This window comes from Ranitomeya imitator, chromosome 3 (genome assembly GCF_032444005.1).
Source record: "Ranitomeya imitator isolate aRanImi1 chromosome 3, aRanImi1.pri, whole genome shotgun sequence".
NCBI classification, from domain to species: domain Eukaryota; kingdom Metazoa; phylum Chordata; class Amphibia; order Anura; family Dendrobatidae; genus Ranitomeya; species Ranitomeya imitator.
The window spans coordinates 760,893,138-760,908,096 of NC_091284.1; the positions used below are offsets into that span (position 1 = coordinate 760,893,138).

General features: G+C 46.7%; 1 protein-coding gene across 1 annotated transcript in view; it reads right to left on the reverse strand.

Moving 5' to 3' along the window:
- Window positions 1-521: 521 nt before the first annotated feature.
- Window positions 522-14,959, reverse strand: part of LOC138671096 (cilia- and flagella-associated protein 337-like) — a 262,921-nt gene continuing 248,483 nt past the window's right edge. Inside the window, exons 28-30 of the mRNA XM_069759005.1 lie at window positions 6,268-6,455; window positions 5,964-6,067; window positions 522-1,269 (exon numbers count right to left, since the gene is read on the reverse strand). Coding sequence (XP_069615106.1) covers window positions 1,101-1,269; window positions 5,964-6,067; window positions 6,268-6,455 — 461 coding nt within the window. The 3' untranslated portion in view covers window positions 522-1,100. The remainder of the gene's footprint in view (window positions 1,270-5,963; window positions 6,068-6,267; window positions 6,456-14,959) is intronic.

A 14,959-nucleotide genomic window follows, 5' to 3' on the forward strand; every position in this document is an offset into this window, starting at 1 on the left:
AAGAATTGAACATAGAGCATGGATTTCCCTGTATTGTGCTTGTATAAAACTGGCCATACATTGATTTTACACATTTTGACAGACATTTAAAGTAGCATTCTGGTTGAAGCTAATTTTTTACTTATGCGTTAGATACCTGTTAGATCTGTGTGAGTGCCAAAGATCTCCCATTGTCCACTGTCTGCAAGACTTTGGTCAATAGGGGTTGATAGGAGCAACAGGGTGAATGAACATTTAAAGTCTATGGTGCTAAAGATACGAAAATAGCCAAAAGCTTCCCTGTGCTACCTTCACCAGTCCTAGAAATGTTAGCGGAGCGACCAGGCAAATGTGCAGCATACAGCTTCAACTCCTCTTGACCATGGCCAGGGGAGAAGACTACAACTTGCTTGACAGCTCAATTTCTAACTTGGCATATGATGAGAATATTCTCTAATCCTTACAACTAGTTGGTTAAACAGAAATGTATTCAAGGGACAAGTTTAAAGAAGCCCTCCCATTAACTTTTTTTTTTTTTTTTTAACCTCTAAACTAGAGATTAGTGAACTCGGCCCTGTGCTGAACTCTGAACATTGACTTCTACTGGAAGTCTGTTTTACAGTTCGGGGAGGAGAGACTTTTCGAGCTCCAAAGTTCGAGTCCCTGTGGATTTCTATTGGGTTTGGGTTCAAGTTCGGTTACAGTTCTGATACCCGAACTGAACTTTGGACAAAGGTTCGGATGAACCTGAACTAACACGGGTCAACTCAATCCTTCTCTAAACCCATGCAAATGTTAGAGTACTATGATGTTAGCATGTTCAATATACCCAGCGATCACTGTCTTTTCTGGTATGCAGCGCCGCTCCTCCTCTGATTCACGTGATGGTGATTCAGACTCAGACTTTCCTGATCAGACTGTGCTCTATGTGTAACCCGGAGAGTCTGAATCGCCTATGAAGCATCAGAACGTGGCCTATAGGCTTTGAAGGAGACTTGCAGGCTCACGCATAAACCCCAGTGGGATCCAGAAAGTCTGAATCGCCGACACGTGACTCAGAAGAGGAGCGGTGCTGTATACCGTAGCAGATGACGATTGATGAGTATACTGCCAATAACATGTCATGAAGTTACATAGCTCTGAAATGGATCAGTACCAGCAGCAGACATGTCCGGCTTTTCAAAAGTCACGGAATTACTTTCAAGGTCAAAATATTGAAGATTGTGAAATGCGTTGGGTCCACCATGATCCAGAGGCTTGTGTGAAATCTTATATTTCTCATGACGTAACCTGCAAAATAAAATTTGAAAACGACGTTGAGTTTTGTTAAAAAATACAAAACGCACTTGATTTCCTGCACACACCGTATATTAATTAATTCAAAGGAGGTAGACTGGAAAAACGAGGTAGAAGAGTCATGAAGGCCATGCCCAAAACCTGCAGTGTCTAACTGAATTGATGGCATGCACGGAGTCTGTCAGCAGAAAATGACTGCTGAAGCCTGGAAGATAAAAATAAGTAAGAGGACAGGTGCACTAATCTGGCCATGCCATAAATACACAGAGCTCTGGTGTTTGGTTTTAAGGGCAGAGACAGACTGACGTATTTCTCGTGACCTCGTACTGGCTGTGGCCTCTCCTGACCTCGTACTGGCTGTCGGCTCTCCTGACCTGAGCTTGACAGCTGCATAGTAATCCATCACGCTGTCTTGCTCGGGTCAGGAGAGGTGCCGGGCCAGTCCGTGCAGTGCGATGCAATTCTCACACGAGAAATACGGCAGTCTGTCTCTGCCCTAACAGTCATTCTGTCCTGACAGACTCCTTTTAATTTCGCATTCACATATCCATATGTTTAGGTCTGAGTATGTATGGATTGGCTGCGGGTCTCCTAATCCAGACTTGGCAGCCTCATATACACTTCTGGAGTTGTCAAATTTGGGTTAGGAGACCCACGTTCAGTCTGTGTATTGGGTTTCGTACTCAAACTGTGGCACATGGATGTGTGGATGCAGCATATGGCTTCTAAGACAGATTTGTTTTTGACATTTTTATTAAATTTACCATCATTTTTTTAAAGTGAATAGGGCTTGGCAGAAGGGGGGAATAGCCAACTGCGACCGGATAGATTCTCTATAATTTGCAGCAGAAAGTGGCCTAAATTGAAACAAAAATCTTGTCCAGCACATAACTGGTGTAGAATTCTGAATCTGGCACATTTTTCTCAATATTAGGTGGCGTGTGACTTGTCATAAATTTGCCACATTTTACACCAATGTACTTTTCATTAAGACTATACTAAGAAATTTGTTTTGAAGACCAGTCTTGAAGAACCAGCCTCAAAGCCTTGACTACTTTTCTACTGTGAAAATTATACAGAATCTTATTTATCGGCAATGAAACTGCAGTTACTGTCAAAATCCTTAAATGTCAATTAAAAAATAGTGGCTGTAAAATAACAGAGGTGACCATGCAATGGAGCGATAATTTTGGTATCACTTTTTTCTTTTATTTAATGTAGGGAACATTTTCAACTTTGATAAGAAATCCCATGACATTTAGGTTTAATTGATAAATGAGAACAGAAAAATAGCAACTAGGAGTTTGTCATTTTCTACTAAATTCTAGAAATGTCATCATGCAGCTCTACTAATTAACAGTCTGTTAAGGCATATCCTACATAGGGTTTAAAGGGGTTTATCCCTATACTAATTTGTGGCATATGGCTTGATAAGGTCACCAGTTAATGATTGGTTGGGTCCTAACTGGTAAACCGTAAGGCCTAAGGATATTACCACCCTGTATCAAGGTGTACAGAATTATCAGACAGCTTTCCTCACGTGAAATGGGCAAAAAAAAAAAGATTTGACTGACTCTGAAAAGTAAAACATTATTCAAAATATTATACAGTGATGCAGAACTCTTCAAATTGCTAAGAAATTGTGTTGTGATCACAGAACCAGCAAAATTGTTGTCGCAAATAGTCAACAAAGTCACAAAAAAAGCAGTTGAGAAAAAAAAAGACGCACATCAACTGCCAAAGATTTGAGAAGAATCAATCATGAAGCAACCAGGAGGCCATTATCCTCCAGTGCTGTCATATTCCAGAACTGCAACCTTTCTGGAGGCCCACGGAGGTTGCAGTCTAGGGTTCAAAGACATGGCAAGGTAGGCTAAAACCGACCACCACTGAGCAAGACACAGGAGTACAAGGTGTTCAGTGCTCAGAGACATGTCTGAGGTAAGAAAGGCTGAAACCGACCACCACTGAGCAAGACACAGAAGTACAAGGTGTTCAGTGCTCAGAGACATGTCTGAGGTAAGAAAGGCTGAAACCGACCACCACTGAGCAAGACACAGAAGTACAAGGTGTTCAGTGCTCACAGACATGGCTGAGGTAAGGAGGCTGAAACCCGACCACCACTGAGCAAGACACAGAAGTACAAGGTGTTCAGTGCTCAGAGACATGGCTGAGGTAAGGAGGCTGAAACCGACCACCACTGAGCAAGACACAGAACTACAAGGTGTGCAGTGCTCAGAGACATGGCCGAAGTAAGGAGGCTGAAACCGACCACCGCTCAACAAGACACAGAAGTACAAGGTGTTCAGTGCTCAGAGATATGTCTGAGGTAAGGAGGCTGAAACCAACCACCACTGAACATGACACAGAAGTACAAGATGATCAGTGCTCAGTGACATGGCCAAGGTAAGAAGGACTGAAACCGACCACCACTGAGCAAGACACAGAAGTACAAGGTGTTCAGTGCTCAGAGACATGGCTGAGGTGAGGAAGGCTGAAACCGACCACCACTGAGCAAGACACAGAAGTACAAGGTGTTCAGTGGTGAGAGACATGGCCGAGGTAAGGAGGCTGAAACCGACCACCCCTGAGCAAGACACAGAAGTACAAGGTGTTCAGTGGTGAGAGACATGGCCGAGGTAAGGAAGGCTGAAACCGACCACCACTGAGCAAGACACAGAAGTACAAGGTGTTCAGTGCTCAGAGACATGGCCAAGGTAAGGAAGGCTCAAACCGACCACCACTGAGCAAGACACAGAAGTACAAGGTGTTCAGTGGTGAGAGACATGGCCAAGGTAAGGAAGGCTCAAACCGACCACCACTGAGCAAGACACAGAAGTACAAGGTGTTCAGTGGTGAGAGACATGGCCGAGGTAAGGAAGGCTGAAACTGACCACGACTGAGCAAGACACAGAAAGTGAAACATCAACACTGAGCCAAGAAATATCTGAAGACAAAAGAAGATTTTATGGACTTATGAGATGAGAGTGACTTGGGACGAACTAGATGGATGGGTCGGGGCTGGATCAGTAATGGACACAGACCTCCATTTCAACTGCAAGATGAAGGTGGGGTCCTGCTAGGATTGCTATTATTAAAGAAGAGCTAGCGGGACCTTTTTAGGTTGATAATGGACTCAAAATTATCTCCCAAACCTACTACCAGACTTTAGAGGACACTTGATATTCTTCTATGAAGACAAAACCTCACTTTTATTTTCTTAAATACTCAGGCTTCAGGTTAATTAACATTTTGGATTGATGACAGCCCTGTAGTTGTTCAACAATAAAATTAATGATCAGAAGTATGTATAGGATTTCTGTCACTTAGTATTCCAAGATCGGTGGGAATTCCAGAGGTCAGACTCAGATGGACAAGACTGTTCGGCCTAATCTAGGGTTATGTCGAGACCTTCACTGATATAAATTTCTGACTCATGTCATTCTGCTCTTGTCATTGTGAAAAAGTCATGGTTTGTTTCACTGGTGGACACATTTAGTGATTTTCAAGATATGTTAAAAGGAAGCTGTCACCAGGTTTTTGCTATGTAATCCGAGAGCATCATGATGTAGGGGCCGAGGCCTTGATTCCAGTGATGTCACTTATTGATATGTTTTTTGCTGTTTCAATAAAATCAGTTGTTTTAGCAGCAGGAGATTATTACTAGAGGACTAGTTGTCTCGTGCCTCCTGGTCCAGCCAAGATCCCAACACAGATTAGCAGCTTTCTGTCAATGTACAGAAGTTTACTGCTTTTTTATTTTTTATTACAAATGTATAATTGATAAAGGTCTGGAAAGACCCAAAAGTCTGATTGTTATTAACTATGTGATAATATAGTCGATTGTTATATTTGTTTACAGGGAACCTGTCGGTGGTGCAGGCAGCATAAATCAAAGCCTAGCTATGCGATTGCAGCAAGGTATGTTTTACTGTGAAGTGGAGGGAAAACAAAGTTTGAAAAGCCAACCGGAGACTATACAGTGACTTTACTAGTCAGGTCCAGTCCCCAGCTGGCTTCTCCCTGCCGAGCACCATTTGATTGACAGATTGCTCCTTATGTACACACATGGGAGAGACATCAATCAACTGGAGGAGGGTGAAAAGAAACTGGCCGGGGACCGCATCTCACTAGTCAGCAGAGAAAAGTTCTTTACTTGGAAACTGCACAGCTCTTTTTTTTTTAAAGAGTGATTTGGCTTAAAAGGGGTATTCCCATCTTCAAGATCATATCCCAATATGAAGTAGGTGTAATAATAATAATATTAGCAAATGCTTCCAATTAGAAATTTAGTATAGTTTTTCCGATTTGCTATGCCTCTTTCCTCATGTACAGGCATTGCAGGACCTTATGTATCCGTGGTTACGACCACTGATATAGTGACAGTTAGCTAGTTGCTAGTGGTTGTAACTATGGATACCTAAGGTCCTGCAGTGCCTGCACGAGGAAAGAGACATAGTGAATCAGAATAACTATACTTCATTTCTAATTGAAGGTATTTGCTAATATTGTTATTATTACACCTACTACGCATTGAAATAGGATCTTGGAGATGGGAATTTAAGTTCCCTTTTAAGGTGGAAGAGTAGAAACTCTTACAGATATATTTCCTCCTACAGTATATCTGGAAATACAGTGTATCTCTGTTCTTTGGATAAGTACATTCCCTGTCACATTGTAGAGCTCACCGCTTTCCAGTGCCGTGGGAGAGATCCTGCTTGTTGATTTCATCTTGGATTTCTTCTTCGGTTACAGTTAGCAGTACGGATTTTGCATTGTAGTTTATTTCATTCTGCAAAACACATCACAATAATAAGACTCAGGAGAGCGAAGTGTTCACACGCCATGTGAAATAATGTTACTGCTAATTAGTCCAAAATATTCTTAATTAGACAGAAACTAGATTGTAAACATTTACGGGAGGACTCTGGTGAGTAGTCTGTATTATGAGTTTGTTTTTCTTTTAATTAAACTATTTATTGTCCTCTAAACCTTTATATCTGATGATTCTTTTGATTCCTCTTTTTCTTTAGACGTAACTTCTGTTTCAGTTGTGGGCTCCTCCAGCATAGGATGCACAGGCATGCTCTCAGGGTGAATGAGGATCTCGTATGGCACCATGGGATGTTTCCATGATGCTGGGGTGAACACCTCCCATGGATCAGCCTGGCCAAATGTACCTGAAATAACACATGAAATGTAAGTACAGTTTGTATCATTTCCATTGCTCAATGTCCCCGTGTATAACTATTAGGTTTACAGAATTGTAACCCGGTGTAACAAGCCAGATTAACCCCCCCTACCCAGAATATACCCGGGGTATAAATTGGCCTAGGCCAGATTATACCCCCCTGGGCCAGAATATACCCCAGCTGCTGTAGATCAGATTTTTCATGCTTTTGAGAACCATTGAGTGATATACTTAATAACAGGGCCCCAGTCAGTGCACAGGGGCCCCAGGCAGCACACAGGGGGCAGAGACAGCAACGGGGTCCCAGTCAGCACACGGGGCCCCAGGCAGCCACAGGGGCCCCAAGCAGTGCACAGGGCCTCAGGCAGCACACGGGCCCCAAGCAGCATACAGGGGCCCAGGCAGCGCACATGGCCCCAGGCAGCACACAGGGTCCCCAGGCAACACACGGGGGGCAGAGACAGCGAACAGGGCCCCAGGCGGCACACGGGGGCCCCAGTTGGTGCACAGGGGCCCCAGACATCACACAGAGGGGCCCCAGACATTGCACAGGGTTGAGTGATATACTCAAGAACGGGGCCCCAGACATCGCACAGGGGTCCCACACAGCGCACATGGGGTCCCAGACAGCGCACGGGGCAGAGATAGCGCACAGGGGCCCTGCGCGCTGTCTCTTCTCCCCTTGCACACTGTCTCTGCCCCCCCCACCCTGTGCGCTGTCTGGGGTCCCATGCACTGTCTCCGACCCTCTGTGCACTGCCTGGGGCCCCTGTATGCTGTCTGGGGCCCCTATGTACTACCTGAGGCCCCTATGTGCTGCCTGGGGCCCTGTGCGCTGCCTGGGGCCCCTGTGTACTGCCTGGAGCCCCGTGTGCTGCCTGAGACCCTGTGTGCTGCCTGGGACCCCGTTCGCTGTCTCTGCCGCCCATGTGCTGCCTGGGGCAACTATGCGCTGCCTGGGGCCCTGTGCGCTGCCTGGAGCCCTTGTGTGCTGCCTGGAGCCCCATGTGCTGCCTGGGACCCCGTTTGTTGTCTCTGCCCCCCATGTGCTGCCTGGGGCCACTGTCTGTTACCTGGGGTCCTGTGCACTGCCTGTGGCTCCCGCAAGCTGCCTGGGGCCCCATGCACTGCCAGGAGCCCCTGTATGCTGCCTGGGGCCCCCGTGTTCTGCCTGAGGCCCCGTGCGCTACCTGGGGCCCCTGTATGCTGCCTGGGGCCACTGTGTGCTGCCTGATTTCCTGTGCGCTGCCTGGGGCCCCTGTGTGCTGCCTGGGGCCCTGTATGCTTCCTGGGGCCCCAGTGCGTTGCCTGGGGTCCCCGTGTGCTGCCTAGGGCCCTGTGCACTACCTGGGGCCCCTGTATGCTGCCTGTGGCCCTGTGCGCTGTCTGGAGCCCTGTGCGCTGCCTGGGGCCCCATGTGCTGCCTGGGACCCCATTCGCTGTCTCTGCCCCCCATGTGCTGCCTGGGGCCACTGGCTGTTGCCTGTGGCCCTGTGTGCTGCCTGTGGCTCCCGCGTGCTGCCTGGGGCCCCATGCACTTTTCGGGGCCCCTGTATGCTGCCTGGGGCCACTGTGCGCTGCCTGGCATGCTGTGTGCTGCCTGGGGCCCCTGTGCGCTGCCTGGTGCCCCCGTGTGCTGCCTGGGGCCCCCGTGTGCTTCCTGGGGCTCCGTGTGCTGCCTGGGACCCCGTGTGCTGCCTGGGACCCCGTTCTTGAGTATATCACTCAATGGTTCTCAAAAGTCTGAAAAATCTGATCTACAGCAGCTGGGGTATATTCTGACCCAGAGGGGTATAATCTGGCCTAGGCCACTTTAAGTATATTCTGGGGAGAAATGGGGGGGGGGGGGTAATCTGGCCTATTACACTGGTTCTATTATACAATGCACTTTCTTCTTTATGTTAACTGTGTTGGCTCCTGCCCTAAGCTCTGCATCCTCACCCACCTTTGAGCAGATCCCTTTGATTTTTGGCATGTTGGGCATGCTGGGCCACCAATGCAACCAGGCACCGTCCTGTGCACTTACGCTAACAGGCGTTATGAGCTGGATAAGACAGTCTGTCTGGAAATCTCAAGGTGTGGATACCCGAGTTGGCATCGAGACAGTTACTATTTCCACCTTGACTCTATGACAAATCCAGCTGTGTTACATCGCTGAATAGTTCTGCTACACCATTTGCCCATTTTTCCTGCACTCTGTGACAAACCTAGTCCTGCTATACTCCTGGGTAACTTTGCCACACTGTTGGTTACTTTTGCCTGAACTCTGCCAAACCCAGCTCTGCCATAGAATAAAAATCTCTTATTTCTTATATGCAGCAAATTTAAATATCATATTCATTTGTGTCCACACAACGGAAATGAGTTTCAAACAACAGTTTTTTGTTAAGAATGGTGTAGAGTCAGGAACTTCCACCTCAAATTGTCCTCCAGCCAGAATCCAAATCTTGCAGGTACAAAACACTAGGCTAGACAGTGTATGGGGATATAAAACCCTATATTACTTGGACATAAACATATAAAACTGCATTTACTATATTAAAATCAAGCATTGTTAGCGAGTCAGGATGAAATTATAATATGCTTACAAGACACTCATGGATCATCTTTACATATCTTTACTTATTCGTTCTCTGTTTTAGATTACTTCTGCTACCCTGGACCTGGAGTAACGAGAGTTGCAGATGTGGCGATTTGGCTTCATTTACTTACAACCCACCTCTGCTATATTGTTGAGTACATTGCTGGCCGGTGATGCCATGGACTCTCTGACAAACTCAGCTTTGCTACTCTGCTGAGATGACACTGCTACAGGACGCCACCCGAGTATTTAGGTAGTGTGTGTCCACATTGCTACCGCTGACCACTACCTAGTTTTTCCTGGACTATGTGACAAACCTGGTTATGCTGTATTCCTGAGTAATTCTGTTAAACCGATGGCTAAATCTGTCTAAACTCTGTAATAAACTCAGCTCTGCTTTATTGCTGTGTAATTTTGCCTAAACTCTGTGCCAGCACCGCCATGGGCGTACCCACCGTGGGGCAGGGGGGGCAGCTGCCCCCCCCCATAGAAGTAGGGGCGCACAATGAAAGAACACCTCCTGGCCGCGGTAGTGGAGAGCCCCCTGCCAGGCGGCCACACACAGCTGACAGCGGGGAAGGGACTCAGGAAGAGCAGGTTGAAACCACGTGGTGTTGCTATGGCGTCGCGCTGGAATTGGATCCGGCCGGGGTTCAGACAGGGTTCAGAGGTGTGTCATGTACAGCGTGCTAGTAAGCGCACCTCTGAACCCTGTCTGAACCCTCCAGATCTGAGGCAGAGGCTGAGAAGACAGGCAGCGGCCGCCATTACAGTGTGCCACAGGCCCACAGCAGCCCACAGAGGCCCACAGCAGCCCACAGGCTCATAGCAGCCCACAGGCCCACAGCAGCCCACAAGCTCACAGCAGCCCACAGGCTCACAGCAGCCCACAAGCTCACAGCAGCCCACAAGCTCACAGCAGCCCACAGGCTCACAGCAGCCCACAGGCTCACAGCAGCCCACAAGCTCACAGCAGCCCACAAGCTCACAGCAGCCCACAGGCTCACAGCAGCCCACAGGCTCATAGCAACCCACAGGCTCACAGCAGCCCACAGGCCCACAGCAGCCCACAAGCTCACAGCAGCCCACAGGCTCACAGCAGCCCACAGGCCCACAGCAGCCCACAGGCCCACAGCAGCCCACAAGCTCACAGCAGCCCACAGGCTCACAGCAGCCCACAAGCTCACAGCAGCCCACAGGCCCACAGCAGCCCACAGGCCCACAGCAGCCCACAAGCTCACAGCAGCCCACAGGCTCACAGCAGCCCACAGGCCCACAGCAGCCCACAGGCCCACAGCAGCCCACAAGCTCACAGCAGCCCACAGGCTCACAGCAGCCCACAAGCTCACAGCAGCCCACAGGCCCACAGCAGCCCACAGGCCCACAGCAGTCCACAAGCTCACAGCAGCCCACAAGTTCACAGCAGCCCACAGGCCAGTCTGAGTCCCAGACTAAGACTCCCACTCTCCAGTGCCTGCGCTCTGCGGTAAGTGGTGTCCGCGTCCATGAACAAAAAAAAAATGGTGTTCTATACAATTAGGTAAAAAAACAACACTTTATTAATCAATAATTACAAATACAATTAATGTAGACAAAAAAGGACAATTGACCCTGGTAAAAAGCATGGGTCTCCACTCTCCTGGCATAAATGTCATTACTATTAAGTCAGAACATCAGTGATGTTACATCACTATGGTAACAATCCATTATGTGTGCATTATGGCAACAAAATGCAAAGTTTAAAGCAAGTGCAAGTCTAATCTAGCCAAGCTGCCAATTGCCAAAGGGCACACAGCATCAGGGATCAAACATCTACCATCAACTTCAGGAAGTTCCCCAAACATCAGTATGTACAGTTAGGGCCAGAAATATTTGGACAGTGACACAATTTTCGCGAGTTGGGCTCTGCATGCCACCACATTGGATTTGAAATGAAACCTCTACAACAGAATTCAAGTGCAGATTGTAACGTTTAATTTGAAGGGTTGAACAAAAATATCTGATAGAAAATGTAGGAATTGTACACATTTCTTTACAAACACTCCACATTTTACGAGGTCAAAAGTAATTGGACAAATAAACATAACCCAAACAAAATATTTTTATTTTCAATATTTTGTTGCAAATCCTTTGGAGGCAATCACTGCCTTAAGTCTGGAACCCATGGACATCACCAAACGCTGGGTTTCCTCCTTCTTAATGCTTTGCCAGGCCTTTACAGCCGCAGCCTTCAGGTCTTGCTTGTTTGTGGGTCTTTCCGTCTTAAGTCTGGATTTGAGCAAGTGAAATGCATGCTCAATTGGGTTTAGATCTGGAGATTGACTTGGCCATTGCAGAATGTTCCACTTTTTGGCACTCATGAACTCCTGGGTAGCTTTGGATGTATGCTTGGGGTCATTGTCCATCTGTACTATGAAGCGCCGTCCAATCAACTTTGCAGCATTTGGCTGAATCTGGGCTGAAAGTATATCCCGGTACACTCCAGAATTCATCCGGCTACTCTTGTCTGCTCTTATGTCATCAATAAACACAAGTGACCCAGTGCCATTGAAAGCCATGCATGCCCATGCCATCACGTTGCCTCCACCATGTTTTACAGAGGATGTGGTGTGCCTTGGATCATGTGCCGTTCCCTTTCTTCTCCAAACTTTTTTCTTCCCATCATTCTGGTACAGGTTGATCTTTGTCTCATCTGTCCATAGAATACTTTTCCAGAACTGAGCTGGCTTCTTGAGGTGTTTTTCTGCAAATTAAACTCTGGCCTGTCTATTTTTGGTATTGATGAATGGTTTGCATCTAGATGTGAACCCTTTGTATTTACTGTCATGGAGTCTTCTCTTTACTGTTGACTTAGAGACAGATACACCTACTTCACTGAGAGTGTTCTGGACTTCAGTTGATGTTGTGAACGGGTTCTTCTTCACCAAATTAAGTATGCGGCGATCATCCACCACTGTTGTCATCCGTGGACGCCCAGGCCTTTTTGAGTTCCCAAGCTCACCAGTCAATTCCTTTTTTCTCAGAATGTACCCAACTGTTGATTTTGCTACTCCAAGCATGTCTGCTATCTCTCTGATGGATTTTTTCTTTTTTTTCAGCCTCAGGATGTTCTGCTTCACCTCAATTGAGAGTTCCTTTGACCGCATGTTGTCTGCTCACAGCAACAGCTTCCAAATGCAAAACCACACACCTGGAATCCACCCCTGACCTTTTAACTACTTCATTGATTACAGGTTAACGAGGGAGACGCCTTCAGAGTTAATTGCAGCCCTTAGAGTCCATTGTCCAATTACTTTTGGTCCCTTGAAAAAGAGGACGCTATGCATTACAGAGCTATGATTCCTAAACCCTTTCTCCGATTTGGATGTGGAAACTATCATATTGTAGCTGGGAGTGTGCACTTTCAGCCCATATTATATATATAATTGTATTTCTGAACATGTTTTTGTAAACAGCTAAAATAACAAAACTTGTGTCACTGTCCAAATATTTCTGGCCCTAACTGTATATTACAGGTAGAAAATAATGAATCTGTCAAATATGCTCAGTGCTCACCCATGATGTATTACTATGCCACGGAGCCAGGCCCATCCCGACGCGCATTTCACATTTAGCTTTATCAAATAGGGATATCATGGATTGTTACCATAGTGATGTTCTGACTTAATTGTAATGACATTTATGCCTGGAGAGTGAGGACCCATGCTTTTTTACCCCAGGGTCAATTGTCCTTTTTTTGTCTATATTAATTGTATTTGCAATTATTGATTAATAAAGTACTGTTTTTTTTTTACCTAATTGTATAGAACTCCATTTTTTGGATTTTATACACACACACTGCTGCAGGGTGCTGTTAGTGGCCATCTCAGTCTGCAGCAGTGCAGCGCTCCTGTGATAATGAATTCGTCTATTCTCTCATGCAAAGAAAGATCCCATATGTGATGTCTGCATGGAGTGTAATTAAATATCTGAGCACCGCTGTAGTGCGTTAAGGTATTTTCCACACCGCGTACTTGCAGTGCTTTGGACGCAGCGGAAACCCCGCTCCTCCCAAAGCACCGCCCCCTGTTGTACACGCGTTGTAAAATTTTAGAACCTGAACGACCATGGCTTGCCCCCCCTAGTTTTGATCCTGGGTACGCCCAAGAGGACCGCCGTTGATTCTGTGCCAAAGTCAGCTCTGCTGCTTCACTGAGCGAAATCTGTTATAAGGGTGACACATTTTGCCTCAAAACCTCCTGTGTGACCCAGCTCTGTGTTTCTGTTTCCTGTTCGCTAAGCCGACTCTGCTACAGTACATTGCTGTTCTGTTGCACCAGTTTCCATGACTTCTACTTTGCTTTGCTAGATCCAGTAGTTCCAGTTCTGCTCACGTAGTCGCCGTCCTGCTCTATCTGTCTCCCCTGTAATGGATCATCCTACTGCATCATCACCAGCTGTCTGTGATGCATAAGAGCTGTTAATCCGCACAAAAGGCTCCGTGGATCAACCTCAGCAAGCGAGACAGAACACTTGTGATTGTAATTTTCTGCTTTAAATATGGTTCATTTGCACATCTATACCACAGCTTGGCCAACTGTACCATCATGTGCTTCCAATTTTCACATCTAGACATACAGGGGTTACTACTACCATACTGGGTCCATGTGTAAGGGTGGGACAGAGACTGTCGTGCACTTGCCCCTAAAGACAACAATTGTAAGGTGTGTACTGTGACATGTGGTTTCATTGCAGTTTATGGTGTAATGTCAAATGCATAGAATTATTATTAGTTATTAGTACTGATGCTGATGTGTCGGTACTGTATTGTAAATGCCTATGGTAACTCTGTACACTCAGCTCAGGATTAGGGAAAGAATAGGATATAAGTTAGTATTTAGGTAGTGATAGATAGGAACTTCAGGAGCCGGAGTAGTTACAGACAGATTATGATAGGCAGTGGTGGACCTATTATTGTATTAGTATAAGTATTGTTAGTATAGTGTTAATGTAGGAAAGTAATGTAAGCTGTATTTTGGAATGTACGGTAGGTGAAAGGTTAGATCATTCCAACAACAGACTGCAGGTGTAAGGAGGTTGCTTTCCCTGCTCCTTGCCTGGAACCACTTAGTCAGACAGCTGGGTTGTTGGGGGGAAGACTTTCTGCCCTGGACAGAGGGGACAAGGTGACTGCTGGGAAGAGAGAGGGGTGTGGTCAGAAAAGTGCGGGAGAGCAGAGAGAGGGCAGCACGCCAAAGAGAGGGCAGGCTGCAGCGCCGTGCTCCCCTAAAAGCAGTGCTCCCCGTGAGGGCACTGAGACTGAAATACCCACCTTAGTGAAGGCTGTATGTGAGGGTGTAGACTCGGAAGCCTCCTGAACCAGAAAAGACTCTTCACCTGACAGTGCAGAGACAGTAACTCGAGTGCAGCCCTTGTGACCGCAATGACAAGCAAAGATCCCTGAGTGTGATAAGTAACTGCCCCGTGTGTGTGTGTGTGTGACATCCTTACTACAGAGAAGCTGCCAGGCTTACAGAGACTCCTGCAGCAGTGAAGGACTAGACTGTGCTACTTCTTGGTTCCAGTTTCTCTTTGAGAAGAACAGGCTGCAGAGACTTAACCCCGGAGTTTCCAGGAGACAGAGAAGAGACTTCAGGATCTCAAGCCCTGCTGGTGACTGTACCCACGTTGGAAAAAGGACCCTCCAGTCAGGACCTCCCTGGACTGATAAGTTACAAGAGCACTCGTTAACCCTTTTTGATTCCGCTTAACTGTTTACTGTTTGATTTGTCTCTATTAACCCCGTTTACTCCCTGCGAGGAGAATTTTACCCCTGTTAATAAATCCCCTTCAACAGTTGGTCTGTCTGTTCCGTGGTGACATACTCAACCCTGCACTCTATTACACTGGAACAAATAAGTTTCAATGTTTAG